Source organism: Macaca fascicularis, chromosome 13 (genome assembly GCF_037993035.2).
Source record: "Macaca fascicularis isolate 582-1 chromosome 13, T2T-MFA8v1.1".
In the NCBI taxonomy this organism is placed as follows: domain Eukaryota; kingdom Metazoa; phylum Chordata; class Mammalia; order Primates; family Cercopithecidae; genus Macaca; species Macaca fascicularis.
Genome location: NC_088387.1, coordinates 95835244 through 95859683, shown reverse-complemented (window position 1 = coordinate 95859683; position 24440 = coordinate 95835244). Strand labels below are relative to the sequence as shown.

At 42.1% G+C, this 24440-nt stretch overlaps 2 protein-coding genes across 10 annotated transcripts in view; both read left to right on the top strand.

The window, feature by feature from the left end:
• The window catches only part of SELENOI (selenoprotein I), a 45525-nt gene extending 42160 nt beyond the window's left edge, over positions 1-3365 (top strand). The window contains exon 10 of the mRNA XM_005576363.5: positions 352-3365. Within this exon, the coding sequence (XP_005576420.2) occupies positions 352-450 (99 nt within the window). The 3' untranslated portion in view covers positions 451-3365. The remainder of the gene's footprint in view (positions 1-351) is intronic.
• Positions 3366-13553: 10188 nt separating this feature from the next.
• Positions 13554-24440, top strand: part of DRC1 (dynein regulatory complex subunit 1) — a 55999-nt gene continuing 45112 nt past the window's right edge. For all 9 annotated transcript variants that reach the window (XM_074012154.1, XM_074012152.1, XM_074012156.1 and 6 more), the window contains exon 1: positions 13554-13765. Coding sequence is in view for 6 of the 9 variants with exons in the window: in XM_074012150.1 (XP_073868251.1) it covers positions 13611-13765 (155 nt within the window). In the remaining 3 variants the exon portion in view is untranslated. The remainder of the gene's footprint in view (positions 13766-24440) is intronic.

Sequence of the window (24440 nt, the reverse complement as noted above, 5' to 3'; positions counted from 1 at the left end):
AGAAATGTTTAGCAAGCTGAATATTTAGTCTAACTATAAATGTTATTACTTGATCTAGATACTACAGGTCAACTAATCCTATAGTTTTTCAGATTTGGATGTGAATTTGAGTGCTCTGGAGGGTTCTGAAGTCTGGATTTTAGTTCCAAGTCCAAACTTTCCCAGGGTAGTTCTAGTACTCCCATTTAGCTGTCTAGCTCTATAGCTGTCCTACTCCAGAAAAACCTTTTCAGTATTTCTCATGATTTTTGCCATGTCAATAAATTGTTATCTCTAGGGTAAATTCTGTGTGCTTTTAAAAACACAATAAGGTACGTATTTGTCACTGTCTCATGTTCTGATTTTTCACAGGTAAAGCAGCTGAGCAGCCATTTTCAGATTTACCCCTTCTCATTGAGGAAACCAAACTCAGATTGACTAGGAATGGAAGAAAAGAATATTGGCCTGTAATAATCTTTCTTTGGGCAGAAAGAAGTACTGTAAATAAATGCTTGTAAATATTTCCTCCATCACCATTGAACTAGACTGATCTGCTTGACAGACGTGGGATCTCAGTATGATACTTGGATAGCAGGAATGATACATGTAATCTGAACTTGTGAAATTTTGGACCTACTAACTCTCAGCCTATTTTATTTTTTATAAAACTATGTGACATTTGGGTTGAGCAGAATGTACGTTAGACCAGCGAAATGTTCCTAGTGGTTCTGACTTCATGAGTTTACAATGTTGTGATTCATGCAGGGTTAAAGATGCTTGTTTTTTTTTGTTTTTTGTTTTTTTTTTAATACCAAAATTGGTTTCAGAACACTGATAACACTCAGAAAACCACAGTGTGTTTTCATATTTGGTACTTTGTAATAGTGGGAGTAGCAATAGTCCAAATCTAGTATAGGGAAAGGATAAAAATAAGTCACCTTCACCAAGAGATGCCAGTGATTACCAAACAATAGACAGTTGCCAAATATTGGTTTCCCTTTCCCCTGAAAATGGCTTTTGTCCTCAAATGGTAAGAGAACTAACACATTTAGCTAATATATATTTAGATTCTCTAGTATTCTAGCTCTCTTTATTATGGAACAGATCTTGATAAATGGTTTAATTTTCTCCTAAAGAGAAATAATCAGTTGAAAATTTGAGAATGGGTTGTAATTATAGCTCACCCATTGGGATGGTTCATTGTTTAGATGTGGCATTTTCCCCCCTTCAGCTGCAGGTTCCTGAGATTTGGTGCCTGTGAGCTCTGATTGTAGGAATGCATGTGACAGTCCCAGTCTTATGATAATGACTTGTGAGGAATGCAGATAAAAGTACCTTGTAAGATAAATATAAATTGGAGTTAGGAATTTCATGAACCTCTCTATGACCAAAATTAATTTTTTGATTCACTTTGTCTGTCTGTCTGTCCTTCCCTTCTCTCTTTTTTCAGGGTGGGGTGCTGTGTTTTTTATTTCATACGAGATAAAACAGAGAGAAATTCTGACTTCCCCAGCTTGTCCATTTCCCCACTTGAAAACTTTTGATATATATGCCTTACTGAGTACATGCCCCCTTTAGTGTTACTATGACTTGGAGTAATTTCTGAGGTTTACTGACAAACATAAAAATCCCTTTAATTTTAGTGTAGTTGTTGTGTAGACCATATTTTTTCATGATGTGGATATTCTGTTTCTTTTTTACTTTGTCTTCATTTAATTTGGTGGTGGTGAAATTTACTTGCTGATTTTCTTTTATTTTTCACTGAATGAAGTTTGTGCTTGAATGAAGAGTGTATCTTAAACCTCCTTTTTTTGGACAGGCTGCACTTGGATAACATAGGCACCACTGTGTTGATATGTAATTAAATTCGTAACTATTTATGAATGTGACCATTGTTAAATTTAATTATAGTGTATTTCTTTGTTGAATTTCAGTCTGCTGCTTTGTAAAAAATAACTGCAATTGATGTTTCATTTTTAAAATTTATAAATTCCAATCATTGTCATTCAAGTTATTAGAAATGAGTCACGGCACTAGCTCATGGTTCTATACTCATTTTTAAAAATTGTAAAGGTTGAGGTATATTTGGTGACTTTCTCTGAGACACAGATGAACGTTGGAAATAGATGAGAAATGGATGCAGAAAAATGCAGATAATGATCCCATGTTTGTTAATTGCCATCATGGAAGTCAGAGAATTAACCAATTAAGTGACGGTAACTATTTTTTGTATACCTTGTTCTTTGTGATCTGTAAAATTGAACTGAATAAAGTGTTAATTGGGGGTAGGGAAAAAGCTTTGTTTTAAGATTTCTAAGCTAATTATTTTACCATTTTGTTGGCCTTATACACAAGCATGAGATTAATCTGTATTATATAAGAAAAGAACTGATAAATGTTTATAAAATGACAGATTTGGACCACAGGATTTCTTGACCTTGTACAGTATAGTAAAAATACCCTTTACTTCTGGCATTAAGGTCACGTTCTATAGTTTGGGGGCCCTTTTACTTCAAAAGTGTGTTTCTGCCCTCTTTTGGTTGTATCAAATTTATTTGAAAATTGTTTTGTGCCATACTGTATGACTTGTTTCCCTATGGTGGTAAAGAATGATGCTATAGTCAGTTTTATTGACATTGTTCGATGAAAGAAAAGTGGCTGTCAACAAGGGGAAAGTGAAATTGAGCAATTCACTGTTTCAGGATACTTGTGAATCTTTAGTGTACTGCAGACTCTTTTTCTTGTTTTAGTCTGCCATTCTTGAAAGTGCATCTTGAGAGCCCCCATTTGTTGTCTAGAGATATAGCAGCTGAAGCAGGACTTCATTACAGATAGCGGTGTGCATTTATGTCATGCCAATTACTACAACATTTCCAAAGTATGAAAGGTCTCTCAAGCTTATGCATGATATTGTGGGTGACTTCATGTCCCATTCTTTCTCCCCAGCATACAGTGTGAGCTGCCTTTTGGGGAGCAATGCCATAATAAGGAGCATCCATGCATGTTTTCTGTACTTTCAGAATAGAGTGCCTTAGCTAGGCCAGAGGGTCGTATTGTGTTTCTGCTGACCAAAGTTGCATATGCCGGTAAGAAGTGTCTTTTTAGGTTATAGTATTTAAAAAAGTCCTTTCAGGCTTATCAGATAATAATTCTCCTATATTTGAGGGGGGCATGGGATAAAAAGATTTAATAATACCTGGATAGAGAATGCTAATGCTGCCTTTTGTGATCCTTTAATATTATCCATGCTTTTCGTGCAGTACACAGTTTGACATTGCTACAGTTTACAGTGTCATTCTTCCACAAATAGGTAATTGATAGAGTTTATGGGTTTTAGTCTTAAGGGTAATAGAGTGAATAACTTCCAAATAAAAAGCTAAATATTCCTCCTTGTCATTTTAATGTCATTATTGAAATACTTTTAATTCTAATTTTGAAAACAAAGCTAAATGCTGATTGTGGTTAGGATGTTACAGTACTAATACCATCATGTTATTTATTCTAATATAGAGGCACTGAGAGGAGGGGAGTGTATGTCTAGAGTTACCCCAATTCTGAATAGGTACCAAAAGATTATTGATTATGACCTGGAGCCTGAGCTTTGGGAGAATATACAAAGGAAAAAGCAGGCGTAGTTTCCACTTTAAAGGGAAGAAGGGACTTTAACATCCTGTGAATTTGAAATATCCTATGAATTTGAAAGTTTCCTAAGTGTGGTTTTCAAAGAACTGGTTTATTTTTGTAGTCAGTCAAAATGCATTTGGAATGTACCTTGCTTCCATAACAGACTTTGACTCTATGACCTATGAAGAATAAAAAGATAATCTGAAGGTGTTTGAGTCAGAGGCACTTTTCCCCTTTATATTTTATATAGAAGCCTATTTGTAATTCTTCCTCTTTGTTCTTCACCTGGGTTTCCTCTTAACTACCCACCACCTAGGAGAGAGGCTGCCCACTCAGGTCTTGCCTTGTTGCCCCTAGATGTTGCCACATTCAGACCTCCTTGATTGCCTTAGATCTCTTGACTAGTCAAGGACTGGGAACGTGCCAGAGGGAGCAAAGTAAGCTTGATGGGCTGGAACTTTTGACTTTGGGTCCCCAAAGAGCCAAAAACAGATACAGAAATCTTTGGTTGTGTTGATGCCTGTGTTCAGAGTGGCCTTATCTTGACCTCAGCTCTGGATTTAAGTACCCTATAGAAAATTTGTGAAGTCAGACCAGAATTTTCTGTGTCCCATGAGGTGTCTTTGTAAGGCAGCATACCCTTTCTTGAACACCCTGTGGGTGAATAACTTGAGTAAGTTAGCTGCCAGCACTAGAACCTTCCAGGAAGAATTTTAACTAGTATGCTACATTTGAAGCACTTTGACATGTACATTTAAAGTGACAGTTTTAAAAGTAAAATGGTGTTAAATCTCTGAAACTTGAACGTATGATGCTCTGGGCATTTTAGGAAGCTTAAGTAAATTTCTGATTTTCCTTTATTGATTATGTAACCCATGTGATTTGCATATTTTAGTTTTTATGTTTGACAGTGCTACAAATGACTGACATTGGCAGGCAGTTATTGTAGGGTGTGTGGTTAATCATGGTTGTCTAACTTTTCCAGAGAAAGTGGTGATATGCTTCTTCCTTGCATGGAGCTGTGGGAATTGGATTTGTTGGCTGTTCATTTCCAGTGTTTCTACAGTGCAGAATAAATGTAACTTTTTAAGCCTGCATGCTAGTAATATGCTTTGCTCTTTAGTAAACAAATATGCAAGAGATAATGATCTATTTTTTTTAAAGCAGGGATCTGCTCCCTATCTAGACAGATCTTTTAATGCATTAATATTTAGAGTAGCAAAAGAAGTTTTGCCATTTGTAGCTCTCTCACAGGTAGCTTAAGCGAGGGGGTTGTATTGCATATGCTTAGAGAGGCCAGGTTCCCAGAATTGGAAGGTGCCACATACACTGATTTTAGAATATTTTAACAAAGGCTTGTCTCTAGGAAAATCCATTTGGACCGCAGCAGGATTGTTCTGGTCTTCCACGGATCATTCATATGGTCTTTCTCTCCAGAGGATCATTCTTAGAAAGCCAGGCTAAATCAGAGTAGTGCTGTTTTTAAAGCATGTATATTGGATGATGACTATAGAGTACCTTAATACTGTGTTGAAATTGGAAGCAGACTGCTCTCTTCAGCAGCACATACTACAATTGAAGTTAGAGACAGTACTGAAGATGCAGGGAGTAGCTAAATGCTGTGGATATTTCATGTCTCTTTGGCTAATACCTTCTCTTGAGCAGTTTCTATGAGTAGCAATTAAAATTAGAATTTATTTTAAGGTTTTTATTAAAATATATACAATTTGCCATGAATTCTAGATTCTGATATTCTTGACAAGCACTTTTTGAATATCTCAAAAGTAAGTTCTTGACCTGGAACATATTTAGTTAGTACTTGATGTCACTAACCAAGTTGTAGAAGGAGCCTGTTATAATTCTGCAAGATCTGTGAATAGCATTATAAATCTGGGGCAGGTGCGGTGGCTCACACCTGTAATCCCAGCACTTTGGGAAGCTAAGGCAGGTGGATTGCTTGAGCTGAGGAGTTCGAGACCAACCTGGGCAACATGGCGAAACCCTGTTACCACTAAAAATACAAAAAAATTAGCTGGGCATGGTGGCATGTGCCTGTAATCCCAGTTACTGGGGAGGCTGAGGCATGAGAATCGCTTGAACCTGGGAGATGGAGATTGCAGTGAGCGGAGATCGTGCCACTCTACTCCAGCCAGAGTGACAGAGCAAGACTCCAACTCAAAAAATAATAATAAAAATAAATAAATCTGTTTAAATTACTGTTGTCTTTCAGCATTAGACTTTGAGTTTAATAACTACAAGTTGAGACTGCTCACAATATTAACTTTTTTTGTAGGTTATTTTGTTGTTTAGATAACTTGCCTCCCTAGAGGAGCGTTCAGGAGATAAAGACCTATCCACATGTAATGATAGAATCATTTCAAAAATGTGCCAAGAAAGCAAAATTCATTATTGAACTCTAAATTTCTGGGATTTTTTTTTTTTTTTTTAAATAGCATTTTCTCTGGGTAAAGGGAAAGGCAATGAATAACTGCCAACATGTAAACTCCCTGCTGCTCACCTTCCCCCCGTCCCCCTCCATCTAACGTAATACGGTACATTTGTAGCTAGTTGTAGAAAAAGAAATTGGTGTCTTTCTCAGTAAGGTTCCATGCCCTGTCACTAAGAATAGGTGGCAGGAATCATGGCCAAATCAAATATATGAGTTGTTTAGCTTGGTCCTGTTGCAGTTGGCTTTCTGTAGTGTTCTGAAACAAGAGGACGATTCCATTCCTTCTCAGGAACCTAGAAACAACACCGCTTGAGCAACTGGAGTATGTTTGCTGCAAGCAGAATCTTTTGGGGAGAGGGAGAGTAGTTTAATTCAAGTAGTTTAATTGAACATATTAGTCATTCGTCTGGGACTTGCTGTGTTCATAGTAGCAATGTATGTACCATTTATTTTATCTGGTTAGGTGTGATGTGTGTATATGCCTATTTAATATGTACGCATATATTCTCTACATAGGTATGTATGATATATTCATATATACATGCAGTCCACTTGATTATCAGCAAAATGGTCAGCCTTTATTAGATTGTTTCTTAATGTGGACTTAATCTGCATGTGGCCCTTACTCTGAAGCCTCTTTCTGATCTGGAGCCGCAGTCTGTCTGCCAGTTCATCTCAGTCCTCGAGAAAGGCCCTTTAAATATGTCACTTCCCCATTTTCCTTTAACCATGGGTTTTGGGAGCCAGAAAGAGCTTTGAGAAAGATGACTGCTTCCACCAGGGTGGAGGCTTCCAGGTCTGCATGATGGGGCCCATTCCTGGCCAGAGGGTGGCTCTGGGAGCAGTTGTGCCACAGGCTTGCTGGGGCAGAACTCTAACACTTGCAGAAACAGAGCTTCATGGCTTGCTTAAATTATTTAGCTGGAATATTTTGAAGTGTCAGATAATGTGATGTATAAATAGAGTATGCCGATGCATTTCATTGTTTTTGCATTATCTGTATTAGTGTTTCCCATTGCTAGCCCAAATAATCAAGACCAGACTGTTTCTTGTCACTGGATTCTGGAAGCCTTGCCCTTTCCACTGGATTTATGTTTATTTCTGCTGCTGTGAAACCCCAAAGTAATGCAGTAGGTTTTCATTGAAAATTGTTTAATTCTATTACTATTATTGATAATTATTTATTGTAATAAAAGTAAAAGTAAATAATTTTTAAATCCTTGTAATTGTTTTCAGATTGTCTTCTTTGTTTTCCTTGGTAGGTGCAAAAGGGGAGGGAGCTATGGGAGAAAACTAATATTCAGCCACCTGTCTCAGAGAATCATTGGTTATTTTAAAGCAAAACACTGAAAAGGTTTTGTTCTGTTTTTAGAAAGATCAGCCACTTGCTCCTGGGCATTTTGTGATCCTGTGACTTGCTTCAAAAGGCAGAATGTGAGGCAGATGGCAGTAGCAGCTTGTCATAGTGCACTGCTCCTGACTCGCCCAGAACTGGGTGGTGGCAGTCTCTATAGTCTGATCATGATGGGGTCACACCTCAATTAGTTTGTAAGGTGGTTTCTTCCTCAGAAGCATTTTCCCATAGAAAGAGTGTTAACATATGGTATTAATTTTCCAGACAAATCCCATAAAAACCTGTTAGACCACACTTAGTACAACTAAATTACAGTGCAGAAACTATAACTCCCATTACATGACATTGCTTCTGAGGAGAATATTTCCCATTTTTACATCGATCTCTCAGCTCTGGCAGTAGGCACTTAAAAAAATTTCAGGCCAGGTGCAGTGGCTCACGCCTGTAATCCCAGCGCTCTGGGAGGCCGAGACAGGTAGATCATGAGGTCAGGAGATCAAGACCATCCTGGCTAACAGTGAAACCCCGTCTCTACTAAAAATAACAAAAAATTAGCCGGGCATGGTGGCCCGCACCTGTAGTCCCAGCTACTCGGGAGGCTGAGGCAGGAGAATCGCTTGAACCTGGGAGACAGAGGTTGTAGTGAGCTGAGATCGTGCCACTGCACTTCAGCCTGGGCAACAAAGCAAGACTGTCTCAAAAAAAAAAAAATTTCAGTAACAGGCTTGAAGACAGGAAGAAAATGCCCCATGTTTTAACCCAGGCTGTTCTCTCTTAATCCCTTTCCCTCCCGTGCTCTTGATTGTGGTAGCAGTTATTCCCTCCCTTTTATCTGTAAACCTCAAACACCTCCCAAGTTCCTGATGACGCGTACCAGGTAGATACTATGTAAGCACTCTTGGGGCTACCAAAACTTAAAAAAAACCCTATGCCCCCAAAGGGTCTTGCTCCTCTTCCCACTCTCATCTTTTTTCCTCTGTTCACGAATTTCCTGAAAGAAAACTTTACAACTGTTCCTTCAATTTTTCTTCTTTTCATTCTGAGTTTTCTTAAAACCTCCCAAAGTTTTCATAAAATGGCTGTTTCTTAGTCACGTTCAACTCTGCAAACTTTAAAGAGCTTTTTACTTTTTTCTAAGCCTTAGTTTCCTCATCTATAAAATGGGATTAATATTACCACAATTACACTATGTGAAGGATTGAATGAGAATAATGCATGTAGGGTGTTTGGCATAGTCAGTGGACTAAGGTAGGTGCTTGGTTTCTACTAATATCTAGTTCTCTTTTTTCTTTGAACTTTTTTCTAAACCATGTGACACAGCTCATGACTTCCATGCCTCCTCCCCTCTCTTTCCTGCTTCATACCTTTTGAGGCAGTATATGAAGATGATGGTAAGGCAGTTCCCCAAATTAAAAATGAGTAAGATTGCCTTCTCAGAATCTAATTAGTAAAATTCACACAAATGGAAAGATAGAAATAACCTAAGAAGTGGTCTAAATGTTTGATGAATTTGTCAGCATCCCCACATTCCAATTAAGGTGAGTTAGTGTAAACTTATTGGATGTAGAATTAAGTGTGACTAGACTTAGTAAGATATAAAATCAAATCAGTTCATCCTTCTTTTTCTGAAAAAAGACTATAAAAGCTGAAGGTGAATGCCCAGGTACCTTCCTTAGCAAGGGAAGCCCATATAGCCAGATTTCTCAAAAACCTTCCCAGGGATGAGGGACTCAACTGTTCTTGTGGCAAATTATCCCCATTGTGAGCCTCTGAACCATGGCAGTCAGTCCTACAGATCAAGGGACTTCTCAGTCCGAGTTTGATCCCCTTCGTAGATCAGCCCACAGAGATGTGCTGGTCACAGGGCACGAAAACGCACACTGCCTGTGTGATGGTTGTACTTGCTAAAATAAATTCTATGTTTTTCTTTTGTGAGCTTGTTAGTATGAGCCAGCCAGTCTTTTGTATGAGTTTTCTTTTTTTTTTTGAGATGGAATCTTGCTCTGTCACCCAGGCTAGAGCGCAATCTCTGCTCACTGCAACCTCCACCTCCCGGGTTCAAGCGATTCTCCAGCCTCAGCCTCCTGAGTAGCTAGAATTACAGGCACGCACCACCACACCCAGCTAATTTTTGTATTTTTAGTAGAGACGGAGTTTCACCATGTTGGTCAGGCTGGTCTTGATCTCCTGACCTCGTGATCTGCCTGCCTCGGCCTCCCAAAGTGCTGGGATTACAGACGTGAGCCACTGTGCCCGGCCTGTATGAGCTTATTAGTATGAACCAGCATTGCCTACCAGTTGAGGAGCACAGTCTAGATGCTGGTCAGTCATCAAGGTGAATGGACATCACCTGGCTCCCTTCCCGAAGTCCCTCTCATCTGTAACAGCCCTACTTGCCTGCCTCACTCTCTTGGGGGTCTCCTGTTATTTCTCTTACAAAAACATGAATAAATAAGCTTTATGTTTTATTGAGTCAAAAGTGATTTATCTTTATTGTAAACATTTTTTTTTAATCTTCAGAGAATCTGAAAATCACCCATAAGGCCACCCCTGAGGGATATCGACTACTTTGTGGTGTTCCCCCTGTTTTTCTTGTGTACATACTGTCTACGTTTCAAATCAAACTCGGCTCAGGCTCTATATTGTGCTGCCTCTTCCCTTTCTCATATAATGTATCTTGGATGTCTTTCTAGGTCACCTTTATTCTCGTGTTAGAGAATCCCATGATTCCTTTATCGATTCCTCTATTGATGGATTTTGTCATATCTAGTTTTTTAATATTACAAGTAATTGGAATGAACATACAGATACATCTGTATATGTTTCAAAAAAATATTTGTTGAGCACATACTACATATCAAATATTGTGCTAGGTGCTATGTATACAATGCTGAATAAAACTGATGTAGTTGTGACCCCAATGAGCTATAACTAGATCCATGATCTCCTTGCGATGATTCTTTTAACTAGAATTGCCTAGTGAACGGATATGCTAATTTATTTTTGTGCATATACAAATAAATATGTTTTTATCTAGTTTTTTCAGTTTTTAACAATTTTCTAAATTTAACTCACTTATGAACTATTTACAAAGGAATTGAAAATTGAGCATTCATTTTCCCATTCATATTTAATCATAATTCATTCATACTTTCTGACTTTCTTGTTTAGTGGTTTTTCTTTGTTTCTTTGTTTGTTGGTTTCATTCCTTTGACCTCTAAAACCGTAGTTGTATGCCCCATGAAAATATTTCTTCCTCTGTCTGTACTTTGTTCAGTTTAAAAAATGTTTAGTATTTTAAAAAATTTGGCAGGCCGGGCGGAGTGGTTCATGTCTGTAATCCTGACACTTTGGGAGGCCGAGGCGGGCAGATCGCCTGAGGTCAGGAGTCTGAGATCACCCTGGCCAACATGGCAAAACCTTGTCTCTACTAAAAATACAATAAACATTAGCCGAGCGTGGTGGCACATCCCTGTAGTCCCAGCTACTCGGGAAGCTGAGGAAGGAGGATTGCTTGAACCCAGGAGGCAGAGGTTGCGGTGAGCCAAGACTATGCCACTGCACTCCAGCCTGGGCAATTGAGCAAGACACTGTCTCAAAAAAAAAAAAAAAAAAAAGGCAAATAATGGTTATATATGTTTATGGGGTACATAGTAATGTTTCAATGCATGTAATGTATAGTGATCAGGTCTGGTAATTAGCATATCTATCATCTCAAACATTTGTCATTTCTTTGTGTTGGGATTGCTCGATATCCTCATTGCTATTTGAAACTATATATTAGGCCGGGCGCGGTGGCTCAAGCCTGTAATCCCAGCACTTTGGGAGGCCGAGACGGGCGGATCACGAGGTCAGGAGATCGAGACCATCCTGGCTAACACAATGAAACCCCGTCTCTACTAAAAATACAAAAAAAATTAGCCGGGCGAGGTGGCGGGCGCCTGTAGTCCCAGCTACTCGGGAGGCTGAGGCAGGAGAATGGCGTAAACCCGGGAGGCGGAGCTTGCAGTGAGCCGAGATAGCGCCACTGCACTCCAGCCTGGGCGACAGAGCGAGACTCCGTCTCAAAAAAAAAAAAAAAAAAAAAGAAACTATATATTATTGACTACAGTCACCCTCCAGTGGTACAGAACACTAGAACCTGTCATTCTGTATCCTTTAACAAATCTCTCCCTATTCCTCCCTTTCCCCTTAATATTTCAATTTAAACAGTTAATAGATTTTGGCAAACTGTCCTCCTAGGAGGTCCCTTTCCAGCGGTGAGTGAAAGTGTTTCCCACACCAACGGAAAAGGTTTATTACATAATTGAGGCTCCCTGTGGGAGCAAAGAGGGCCACCTAGCTGGTCAGAAAATGGCTAGAGAGAGCCAGGAAAGGAGACAAGCTTGGGGCTTTTATTGCGCTTAAGGGTTGAGGCTGGGAGGAGGGTATCCAGTGCACACAGTTGAAATCTGCCAGCACCAAAAAGAGCACCTAGGCTTTTTTTTTTTTTTTTTTTTTTTTTTTGAGACAGAGTCTTGCTCTGTCGCCCAGGCTGGAGTGCAGTGGCACAATCTTGGCTCTGCAAGCTCCACCTCCCGGGTTCACGCCATTCTCCTGCCTCAGCCTCCCCTGTAGCTGGGACTACAGGCGCCCGCCACCACACCTGGCTAATTTTTTGTATTTTTAGTAGAGACGGGGGTTTCACCGTGTTAGCCAGGATGGTCTCGATCTCCTGACCTCGTGATTCTCCCATCTCGGCCTCCCAAAGTGCTGGGATTACAGGCGTGAGCCACCGCGCCCGGCCACACCTAGGCTTTTTTAACAGCTTGCCCAGATGTGGAGAAGAGGGAGTGCTGCTTAAAAGCTGTCAGCAGCCAAATATCAGCAGCAAAAAATGGAGTCAGATTTCTTATTTAAAAAGATGTTGGAAGTGGTATCGGGACAGTGTAGGGCCAAAGTATCTCACTGATCTCTTTTCATGGGTTTGTATGGTACCTTTGCTCTCACTTATCTCTTGTGCAACAGCTGATTCCCACTGACTTTCTCATGGTATCCTACTCCCAGGCATAGACATGCGTATGCACACATACTTGTTTCTGTCCTTATGGATAGTGGAAACAAGAACCAGAACCAGGGTGAGTTTTTGGTCAGAGCTGTACCATGGCTCCTAGGAGAGTTTAATGCTTTAGGTTTCAACCAAAGGAGACAGAGATCTGGCAGAAGACCCTGAAGCCTAGAAGCAACTACCCCCACTCCTCCTACCACCACCACCTAGGCAGGTGTGAGGCAAGGATCCAGGCAGCTGCTGTTAGACTCTACAGCTGTTGGATGGTTTTGGCATTCCTAAACCTTACTACTGCTTGCAAACTTGGAAGAACTGATTTTAAAAACCCACTCCATTTGCCTCTGGGCAGTTCTTACTCACAAAGGGTGGATCTTCTTGGCCCCACAATTGTCTGTGGGTTGCACCATTTAACAGCTGAGAAAATGGCCCTCAAGAAGTTGTGACTTGCCCAAGGTGGCAGGGCAGGGCTAGGACTAGTACCCACCCTTTCTCACTGCTCATCCAGTGCCCTTAATTCCCCAAGGGCTAATGGGACAGAACCCTGTTAAATGGTATCCAGTATTTGGTTGGTTGGTTGGTTGGGTTTGTTTGAGACAGAGTCTTGCTCTTGCCCAGGATGGAGTGCAGTGGCTCGATCTCGGCTCACTGCAACATCCACCTCCCAGATTCAAGTGATTCTCCGGCCTCAGCCTCCCGAGTAGCTGGGATTACAGGTGCCCACCACCAAACCCAGCTAAGTTTTGTATTTTTACAAACATTTGTATTTGTATTTGGTGACTATGAGTTGGAGGAATATTTGATGAATTAATGGAAGATGAATTAATCATCAAGGTCAGTAAGTGATGAACCACAGCTTGGTCCAGCTCTTTAGTCCTCTAGTCTCCTGGTGAGACTCCACAGCTCCGCTAATACGACCGGGCCTTCGTGGGGCTGACAACAGCCCTGACAAGCCACCGGCTAGAGAGGCGTCAGCCCGAGGCTGGGATGCTCCGCCCGAATGGCGGCTGGCGGCGGGCTGGGCCCAGGGAGCTGCGCGCGCAACCACTCGGGCGGTGGCCCCGGTGACCGCTCTCCCTGGCAACGGTTTGTTGCTAGCAACCAGCCTGCGGTCTGGAGGTGGTGCGGAGGGAGCCGCCTAGGTGCCGGGGACTCCTGCCATGAATCCGCCGGGGTCCCTAGCGGGCCTGGACCCGAACCTGGACGAGCACTTGTCCACCCAGATTCTCGCGCCCTCGGTCCACTCCGACAACCCTCAGGAGCGCATCCAGGCCCGGCGCCTCCGCATCGCGGCGCGCCTAGAAGCCCGGAGGCGGTGAGCGCTGGGCGGGCGGGGCGGGATCGCGCAGCAGGGGCCGGAGCAGGGCTGGTTTCCTGATGAAATAGAAACATTTCTTCCGGAAGGTTCATGCAGAGTATGGGAAAGTAAAACGCTGGGCCGGTGCCGCGACGCGCGCCTGTCATCCCAGCATTCAGGGAGGCCGAGGCGGGAGGCTCACTTGAGCCCAGGAGTTCGAGATGATCAGTCTGGGCAGCATAGAGAGACCGCATCTCTATAAAACACCAAAATATTAATCGGGCCTGGTGGCCCGCGACTGTGGTCTGCACATGGCATCTTTTCCACTACGTACACCCCCAAACCGTAGGGTCTGCTGGATCATGTGGCCCAAGTAGCCTGGCTGCTTACACTGTGGCCTGGGTCCTTTCCTGTTCCAGGCACCACTCAAAGCTGGCAGCTTTTTGTGTCAGCCTGAATAGTATTCCTAATGCGGGATGTACTAGGACCCAAAGTGGTCTAAGAGGCATTGAGTTTCCTTCTCTGTAGAGGATGCAAAACGCAGTAGATTTGTTTTTTACTTGATAGGCTATCCCAGTGTGCCACTGACCACTGGACCCCTACAAACTTGAATGACATGCAGTCCCTGGGCCTTCATAGGGTTGATTGCCAACGTCTGGAGCACACATGTCTTACCAAGCCCTGCAGTGTGTTTCCATCACTCGCTCATCCTGGCTGATTGCTGCAGGGCCATCAGTGGAATGCAGGGGCTGGCAAACCCTTTCAGTAAAGGGCCAGATAGTAAATATTTTAGGCTTTTGGGATCATATGGCATCTTTCCTAGCTGCTCAACTGCCATTGTAGTGCAAAAGCAGCCACAGGCAAGACATAAACAAATGGGCATGACTGTGTTCCAATAAAGCTTTATTTATGGACACTGAAATTTGAATTTCATATACTGTTCATGTATCACAAAATAGCCTTCTTTTGATTAAAAATAATAATAAACTTTATTTTTTAGAGCAGTTTTTAGGATCACAGCAAAATTGGTCAAAAGGTACAGCATTCCCATATACTCCCTGCCACCACACGTGCACAGCCACTGTCAACATCCTGCACTGGAAGGCACATTTGTAACAATATATGAACCTTGGCGCATCGTTATCACTTGAACTCCATCGTTTACCTTAGGGTTTCTTTTTGGTGTTGTATAGCCTATGGGTTTGAATAAATTTATAGTGACATGAGCCCACCAATATGGTATTACACCAAATATTTTCACTGCCCTAAAAATCCCCTGTGCTCTACTTATTCATCCTAGTCTTTTTAAACCATTCATTTATATATTTTTTAACCATTTAAAATTGTAAAAAATTGTAGCTTGTGCCTGTAATCCCAGCACTTTGGGAGGCCAAGGCAGGAGGATCACCTAAGGTCAGGAGATCAAGGCCAGCCTGGCCAACATGGTGAAACCCCGTCTGTACTAAAAATACAAAAATTAGTTGGGTGTGGTGGCAGGCACCTGTAATCTCAGTTACTTGGGAGCCTGAGGCAGGAGAATTGCTCGAACCTGGGAGGTGGAGGTTGCAGTGAACTGAGATAGTGCCACTGCACTCCAGCCTGGGTGACAAGTGCAAAACTCCGTCTCAAAAAAAAAAAAAAAAAAAAAAAAGGGCCAGGCGCAGTGGCTCATACCTGTAATCCCAACACTTCGGGAGGCTGAGGCGGGCGGGATCATGAGGTCAGGAGTTTGAGACCAGCCTGACCAACATGGCGAAACCCTGTCGCTATTAAAAATACAAAAATTAGCCAGGGATGGTGGCGTACACCTGTAATCCCAGCTACTCAGGAGACTGAGGCAGGAGAATCGCTTGAACCCAAGAGGCAGAGGTTGCAGTGAGCTGAGATCGTGCCATTGTACTCCAGCCTGGGCAACAGAGCGAGACTCTATCTCAAAAAAAAAAAAAAATTGTCAGAATCATTATTTGCCTGGAAGCCATAAAAAAGCACGTGGTGGACTGGATCTGGCCCACAGGCCATAGTTTGCCAGTGCTGAAGTAATGGATCATTGTGATGTTCTCTGGGATATCCAGATGTCCCTGATGTATTCAGAATATATTATGACAGAGATCAGGAGAATTACCATGGTCCTGTGAGTGTGACAGACTTGTGAGTGTATATCATTGTCTGTTCCATGTAAATGTGAACTTCCTGATTCTTTTTCCTGATGTAGAAAAGCATGCATTTGACCCAATCAGTAGCCACACATACTGTGCCTGAGGCTGTACAAATTTGCTCTAGCGAAGCTTACCACACTTGCGTAGATGCTGTGTTCAGGAGTGCTACCTGTGCAGCTTCCGGTAGTTGACAGTCGTTTTCTAGGATCCAGTTTCTGCAGGTGCCAGATCCATGAATTAAAAGGAGATTCAATAGGGATCACCACTCCTGCATCGTTGAGATACTTCAGGGTGACACTAATGCCCACCAACCGCCCTGGGCGGCAATGTTGTTTTCTGTGTACTCAGGTGCAGTTTCAGAGATGTACTTTTGGCCTTCCCCACTATGACAGGTCTATTTGTAGGCCAAGGAGTGGAGTTTTTCAAACTTCTAAGTATGTCAGTCCCAATTCTACTTTTGGCCATTAGAGACATGATGACTGGCTGAGTCCAGAGACCTGGTAGACCCTCTGGAAGTAGGACTTTGCCTCCCGTATGTCCTCACTCTAAGTGGGTGAGAGCATGCTTCGGGTCTCTGCGTGTCAATGCTAACTCAGATCCTGTTCTAATCCTAAACATTTCTGGGTATCCTCTTTCCTTATCGTACAGCCCACCTGAGTAGATGACCCTAGGCCCCTTTGGGGAAGGATTAGGGGAATCATTACAGTATATATTGGCTGTTGTGTTCCAGATCCTTCCTTGTGGGGACCCTGCTGCCTCTTCAGTCAATAGATTCTGGGTCTGAACACTGGCTTAGGTTCAGGAATTGGGCAAGGGACCATGAATCTTTACCAGCGTGCACCCTTAGCCTATCTATCCTTTGCTGCTTTCTTTGGTGAGCACATACGAGTTGTATTCTTGTTGGCTGCACCAAATGATGTTATATTTTGTAAGCCATCTTCAAAACTCTCTGTGGGCCAAGTCCTTGTCTGCTACTCTGACCTTGGCAGTTGTGCTGGGGATTCTATGATAAACAAGGCAAATATAATCTCTCTTCTCAGGAAGCTTATATTCTAATGAGGGAGATGGGAAAAAATAAAGCGCAGCTAAACAAGTAAACAAATAACATAATTATACATTTTGAAAAGAGTCCTACTGGAAACAAGCAATGAGCAAATATGAAGAATAATAGATGTAGCATCTGAAGGTAAGTGGTAGTGAGGGTGAGAAAGAGCTATGTAAAGAGTTGGACTGGGTATTCAATTATATTAAGGAATCTATTTTTTTTTTTTTTTTTTTGAGACGGAGTCTCGCTCTGTCACCCAGGCTGGAGTGCAGTGGCCGGATCTCAGCTCACTGCAAGCTCCGCCTCCCGGGTTTACGCCATTCTCCTGCCTCAGCCTCCCGAGTAGCTGGGACTACAGGCGCCCGCATAATCTACTGGCTATGATAATGGTGTGGTGGTGTTGTTTTTTAAAAAGGCTATGTCTTTTTTTTTTTTTTTTTTTGAGGCACAGTCTCACTCTGTCTACCCAGGCAGGAGTGCAGTGGCACAATCTTGGCTCACTGCAGTCTCCACCTCCCAGGTTCAAGCAATTCTCCTGGCTCAGCCTCCCGAGTAGCTGGGATTACAGGCACTTGCCACCATACCTGGCTAATTTTTGTATTTTTTAGTAGATATGGGGTTCCACCATGTTGGCCAGGCTGGTCTTGAATTCCTGACCTCAGGTGATCCACCTGCCTTGGCCTCCCAAAGTGCTGGGATTACAGGTGTGAGCCACTGTGCCCAGCCTCTATTCTGTATTAGTGGTTGGGGCCATGCATTGTGCGTAAGTGAGCTGGGAGCATTCTGTACCATTTCAATGTGCTGTCAAAACAAGTGCATGAAGCTGAGTCTGTGTGAGCCTGGAAGTTCCCTGAATTAACTTATCTGTTAATTAAAGGAAAAGAGATTAAAATATGCTATATTGAAGCTTACATATATATTATTAATAACCAACAGTAATTGCAGCAATGGATCAGAACTTAGATTGACAAGAGCTTTTTCAGAAAGGAGTATTTTATTACTGACATTGTTTTGAATTGCTGGCACATGTGATAGTAAAAAACAGTTGTATTGTTTTTATGTTATCTATAGGCAGTACACCCCTCGGTTGCCTGTGATACCCACTGCTGTTGCTGCCTGGGCCTTCTTTTGTCATGAGGTGTAATGTTAAGGTGAAAGTTAACAGAATCAAATGTCATATAAAGAATACAGCCAGGCATGGTGGCTCACGCCTATAATCCCAGCAGTTTGGGAGGCTGAGGTGGGTGGATCACTTGAGACCAGGAGTTCGAGACCAACCTGGCCAATATAGTGAAACCCCTGTCTCTACTAAAAAGACAAAAAAATTAGCTGTGCTTGGTGGCACACTCCTGTAATCCCAGCTACTCAGGAGACCGAGGCACGAGAATTGCTTGAACACCGGGAGGTGGAGGTTGCACTGAGCTGAGATCGTGCCACTGTACTCCAGCCTGGATGACAGAGCGAGACTCCTTCTCAGAAAAAAAAAAAAAAAAAAAAAAGAATAGGAATAATGTGCTAATGCTCCTGACGCTCCCAATCTCTGGTGTCTTAGTTTAGGTTTGACATTTCTGGGAGATGTCACTTCCTTTTTTTTTTTTTTTGAGATAGGGTCTCACTCTGTCACCAGGTTGGAATGCAGTGGTGTGACCTTGGCTCACTGCAACTTCCACCTCCTAGACTCAAGTGATTCCCCCCACTCCAGCCTCCCGAGTAGCTGGGGCCACAGGTGCGCACCACCATGCCCCACTAATTTTTTGTATTTTTGGTAGAAATTGGGTTTCACCATGTTGCCCAGGCTGGTCTCGAACTCCAGAGCTCAAATAATCCTGCCACCTTGGCCTCGAAAAGTGCTGGGATTATAGGTGTGAGCCACCGCACCCAGCCGGGAGATGTCACTTCTGGGTAGTGGATACCAGATGGAACACATACATCTACCTTAGATCTGTATCTAAACTCTGTTAAAATGACATGTAAGGGGATTCAGTAAAAAAGATGCAAATTCACAAAGTCAAGAACAGGAGGACTCAACAGCAATGAAATTGTGGAAGCTGGGAAGCACAAGATAGATGGTAAATGGGTTAGCAGATTCAAGAAGATGGAAAAATAAGCTGATAGTGAAGAAAGCTGAGAACCCTCTTGATTTACTCTGCACTAAATCCCCAAAGACTAGGAGATTGGTGGCATATCATATTCATCCGTGAGGCTTTAAAAAGTCATATGGTCCTTTCAGTGGAGTGACAGGACCTCTGTGGCTAAGAGATCTCAAAGTTCTTAGCCCTTAACTGTGACAGAACAGAGACTGGACATGTCCACGTGCTGCTACCCCTGTCCCTTTACTAATTATCATGAGGTCTTATGAAAGGCTGACCTGAAAAGGACAAGAGGCCAGAAGACTCCTTGACTTACTTGGTTTGACCACCCAGCACCCTCCTCCCAATGTTTATGGTTCCAACCTGACAACCACCCTGGACCACAAAGACCTCTTGCTGGATGACTGCCAACTTCAGGCCAGTTTGGACTGGTTCCCTGAGACTGCACAGATTCTGGACTTGTACCCTAAGCATCACCTTTTTGCATTTGTGACCCAATTGTAGTACATTTAAATGTTAAATCTCCACCCCAAAGTGAACATGAGTAGCGTATTGTCATATGTTCCATGCACATGTAAGCCTAATGCACATGCGTAATGAGTTTTCTCCATAAATATTTACAACTTTCTCCTATATCCTATAGCATATGCATTTCCTACCTCCCCACCTAGCATAAATACCTGCTTTATTTTCTCACCTTCAAAGCCTGCTTCTCAGTCTCAGTTGAAGGCTTGTTTCCTGCCTATAAGTTATGTCCTTTAGAAATAAAGTTTTCTTTTAATTTTGTGGATTCTGACTCTTTTTCAGTTGATATCTAGAAGTGGAGGTGAAGAAGGGAACCAAAATAAGGACAACCGATTGGAAAATTAATAGGTAGATGCCTAGAACCTTTCTCTCTCTTTGCACAGAAGATTGGAAGTTCGGAGAAAGTCAAGCAGAGGGTCTAGGGCTTGGGGGATGCTAGGCAGAGGCGAGGCAAAGATACTTCTGGAAAATAAGGGGATTCAGGGGACATATGCACGCTGGATGCCAGGACCTTCCAGCTGTCCTCTCACCAGTTCTTGGAACAGGCTGGCACTTTGGCCTTCAGATTCCAGGCAGGAGGTTGGAGAAGTTTCTCTGTGGAATCTGACCAGCCCCAAAAGAAGGATTTAAAGACACTAAGGTCGGGCCGGGCACAGTGGCTCACACCTGTAATCCAGCACTTTGGGAGGCCAAGAGGGGTGGATAACCTGTGGTCTGGAGTTTGAGACCAACCTGGCCAACATGGTAAAACCCCGTCTCTACTAAAAATATGAAAATTAGTGGCGTGGTGGTGCATGCCTGTAATCCCAGCTACTTGGGAGGCTGAGGCATGAGAATTGCTTGAACCTGGGAGGCAGAGGCTGCAGTGAGCCGAGATCATGCCAGTGCACTCCAGCCTGGGCAACAGAGGGGGAGACTCTATCTCTAAAATAAAAAAATAAAATAAAATAAAATAAAGACAGTAATATCGGGTTTGCTCACAAAGCCACCCGATTAAATCAGCCCACACTGACATGCACAGTTGTTATGGCACACCCTTGTACTCACAGCTCCCATCAGCTTTTTAAAAAAATTATTTTTAGTATTTATTTATTTAGTTTTTAAGCAACAGAGTCTCACTCCATTGCCCAGGCTGGAGTGCAGTGGTTTGATCATAGCTTACTATAACCTTGAATCCTGGGCTCAAGCAATCCTCCTGCCTCAGCCTCCTGAGTGTCTGGCACTATAGGTGCAGGCCACTGTGCCTGGCTAATTTTTTTTTTTTTAGAGATGGGGTCTTGCTGTGTTGTCCAGGCTAGTCTTAAACTCCTGGGTCAAGTGGTCCTCCTGCCTTGGCCTCCCAAAGTGCTGGGATTGTAGGCATGAGCCACTGTGCCCAGCCCCATCAGCTTGTTTTTAATGTTTAAATTTTTGTCACACTATTAACATTTATTTTTTCTGCTTTATCCTGACACCATATTACAAGCTTCCAAATGGCTAGAGACTTAAATTGAAATGATACTAATTTGTCCTTATTTTCTCTAAATTCTTGGATTCTGTATAATCAGGTGGGTTTATGTACACATAATGAAAACACACCATCCTTTATGTAGTTTTTTTTTTTTTCTTTTAAGGCAGCTCTTTCTTTAACAACTAGATAGCTACTGTGAAGATGGTGACATGTAAAATTGGTACCATTAGTATCCTTTTCCCAAGTTGTCATAGAAGTTACCATTATACTTGTAGCTTTAGGTCTTTGGTACATCTCAGACAAGATAGGCAAGAATTTGGAGAACATTTTGAAAATAACAGCAGTAGACACATTCGGCAACAACTAGAATAATGGAACTCAAAGTTTTAAAATTACATGATGTAAGTGAAAACAGCTTTAAAAGTCACCTCATAAGAGTTGTTTTATCAGTAGCTTGATTTTTTCCACGTAAAACAGTGTTTATTTATTTTTAACCAATGTTTTAATTTTTTCATAGGCTTTTTAGTTCTTGTCATGAGTCAGTAACCAAGGATTTCTATGCATCTGAGGAAAGTCTTTAACATGAACGATAGATATGAAAATTAACAAAGAGAAAAAAGCACCTAAGAGGAAATTAAGACTATGTGGGTAGAAAAAACCAATAATACCACAAAAAGATCATTCAGATCCTCAGAGATAGTTTTGAAGTCTTTGGGGGAAAAAAAGGGGAAAAAAAAATCCTCAAAGAAAAAAGAGATGATACGGAAACCATGAAATGAGAATAGACTGATACTAAAAGGAGTGTTCAGAGAAAAAAAAATAGAGCTCTTAGAAATAAAAAAAATTACAGAAATAGAAAACATTAGAAGGGTTGGAAAATAAAGATAATGAAATCCCCTAGAAAATAGAGCACAAAGAAAAAAGGTAGAAACTTATAGAGAAAATATTATTATTATTATTGATATGGAGTTTCACTTTTGTTGCCCAGACTGGAGTGCAATGGCATGATCTTGGCTCACTGCAACCTCGGCCTCCTGGGTTCAAGCAATTCTCCTGCCTCAGCCTCCCAAGTAGCTGGGATTACAGGCGTGCACCACCACACCTGGCTAATTTTTGTATTTTTAGTAGAGACAGGGTTTCACCATGTTGGCCAGGCTGGTCTTGAACTCCTTACCTCAGGTGATCCGCCCACCTCGGCCTCCCAGAGTGCTGGGATTACAGGCATGAGCCACTGCCCCCAGCCACAGAAAAATATATATATTTTTAAATTAGAAGATATTATCACTTTTCTAGATCCAGAAAGAATGGAGCAGAGAGGGTATTATCATGGAAACAATTCAAGAACATGTCTCAGACCTGAAGATCATGAGGTTCCCGATTGAAATGTCTCGAGCAGTAGATGAAAATAGACCCACCCTAAGGCACGCCATTGAGAAAGTTCAGAACACTGAGAACAAAGAGAAGGGGCCTACGAGCTTCCAGAGTGGGGGAAAAAAAAAGATCATATATAAAAACAAAAATATGATCTCATACAAAGGTGTAAAGACAGAATGACTTTAGGTTTCTCAAATAGAACACTGGAAGGAAACAGTGAAGGAAAGTTATTTCCAACCTAGAACTCTAAACCCAGGTAGACAACCAAGTTCCAATTTTTTTTTTTTTTTTTTTTTTTTTTTTTTTTGAGACGGAGTCTCGCTCTGTCGCCCAGGCTGGAGTGCAGTGGCCGGATCTCAGCTCACTGCAAGCTCCGCCCCCCGGGTTCACGCCATTCTCCTGCCTCAGCCTCCCGAGTAGCTGGGACTACAGGCGCCCACCACCTCGCCCGGCTATTTTTTTGTATTTTTTTATTAGTAGAGACGGGGTTTCACCGTGTTAGCCAGGATGGTCTCGATCTCCTGACCTCGTGATCCACCCGTCTCGGCCTCCCAAAGTGCTGGGATTACAGGCTTGAGCCACCGCGCCCGGCCGTTCCAATGTTTTTAAATCCTGAAAAAGGACTTTGGTCAGGAAGTGGAGTATTCAAGATGGCAGCTCCCATTTAGACCACAAACATGGGGCGGTGCCGAGGAAACAGCTTCCCAAAAGAGGACTCAGCCCCCAGGAGGGAGGGAGCTCAAATCTGAAGAGACAAAAGTCTGAGACAGTTTCTTTGGAGAATATACTAGTTCACTGCTGAACAAGAGAAATACAATATCAGCCACATATGTCATTTCAAGTTTTCTAGTAGTGGCATTGAAAGTGGTAAAAACAGAACAGGTGAAATTAATAATTTATTTAATCCAATATATGAAAGTATCATTTTAATATGCAATCAGTATAAATCATACTGATGAGCTATATTGCAAATATTTTTTGTTTAAAGTCTTCAAAATCCATCTAGAGTGTATTTTACACTCATAGCATATTTCAATTTGCACCAGCCACATTTCAGGTGCTTTATAGCCATGTGTGGTTATTGGCTACATATTGGACAGTACAGTGCTAAGCAGTAAAAAATGATGCATAAAAGGCAGTGATGAGATTTAAGTTAAAACTAGTTAATAAGAATTTATAGCATATCTACAGCCTGGCCAACATGGTGAAACCCCATCTTTACTAGAAATACAAAAGTTTTCTTAATCCAGTCTGTCACTGATGGACATTTGGGTTGATTCCAAGTCTATGTGGCACATATACACCATGGAATACTATGCAGCCATAAAAAAGGATGAGTTTGTGTCCTTTGTAGGGACATGGATGCAGCTGGAAGCCATCATTCTCAGCAAACTATCGCAAGAACAGAAAACCAAACACCGCATGTTCTCACTCATAGGTGGGAACTGAACAATGAGATCACCTGGACTTGGGAAGGGGAACATCACACACCGGGGCCTATTATGGGGAGGGGAGAGGGGGGAGGGATTGCATTGGGAGTTATACTTGATGTAAATGACGAGTTGATGGGTGCTGACGAGTTGATGGGTGCAGCACACCAACATGGCACAAGTATACACATGTAACAAACCTGCAAGTTACGCACATGTACCCTAGAACTTAAAGTATAATAAAAAAATTTAAAAAAAGAAAAAAAAAAAAAGAAAAAAGAAATACAAAAGTTAGCCGGGCGTGGGGGCGCATGTTTGTAGTCCCAGCTACTCAGGAGACTGAGTCAGAAGAATTGCTTGAACCTGGGCGGCGGAGGGCGGCGGAGGTTGCAGTGAGCCGAGATGGCGCCACTGCACTGCAGCCTGGGGACAGAGCAGGGCTGTTGGGGGGGAAAAAAAAATATATATATATATATATATATATATATATGTGTGTGTGTGTGTGTGTGTGTGTGTGTGTGTATGTATGTGTATATATATATAATAAATATCTGGACTGCATAGTTTTTGTTTGTTTGTTTCTGAAGCACTGATCTTTGATCCAGAAAGCACTTGGAAGAGAT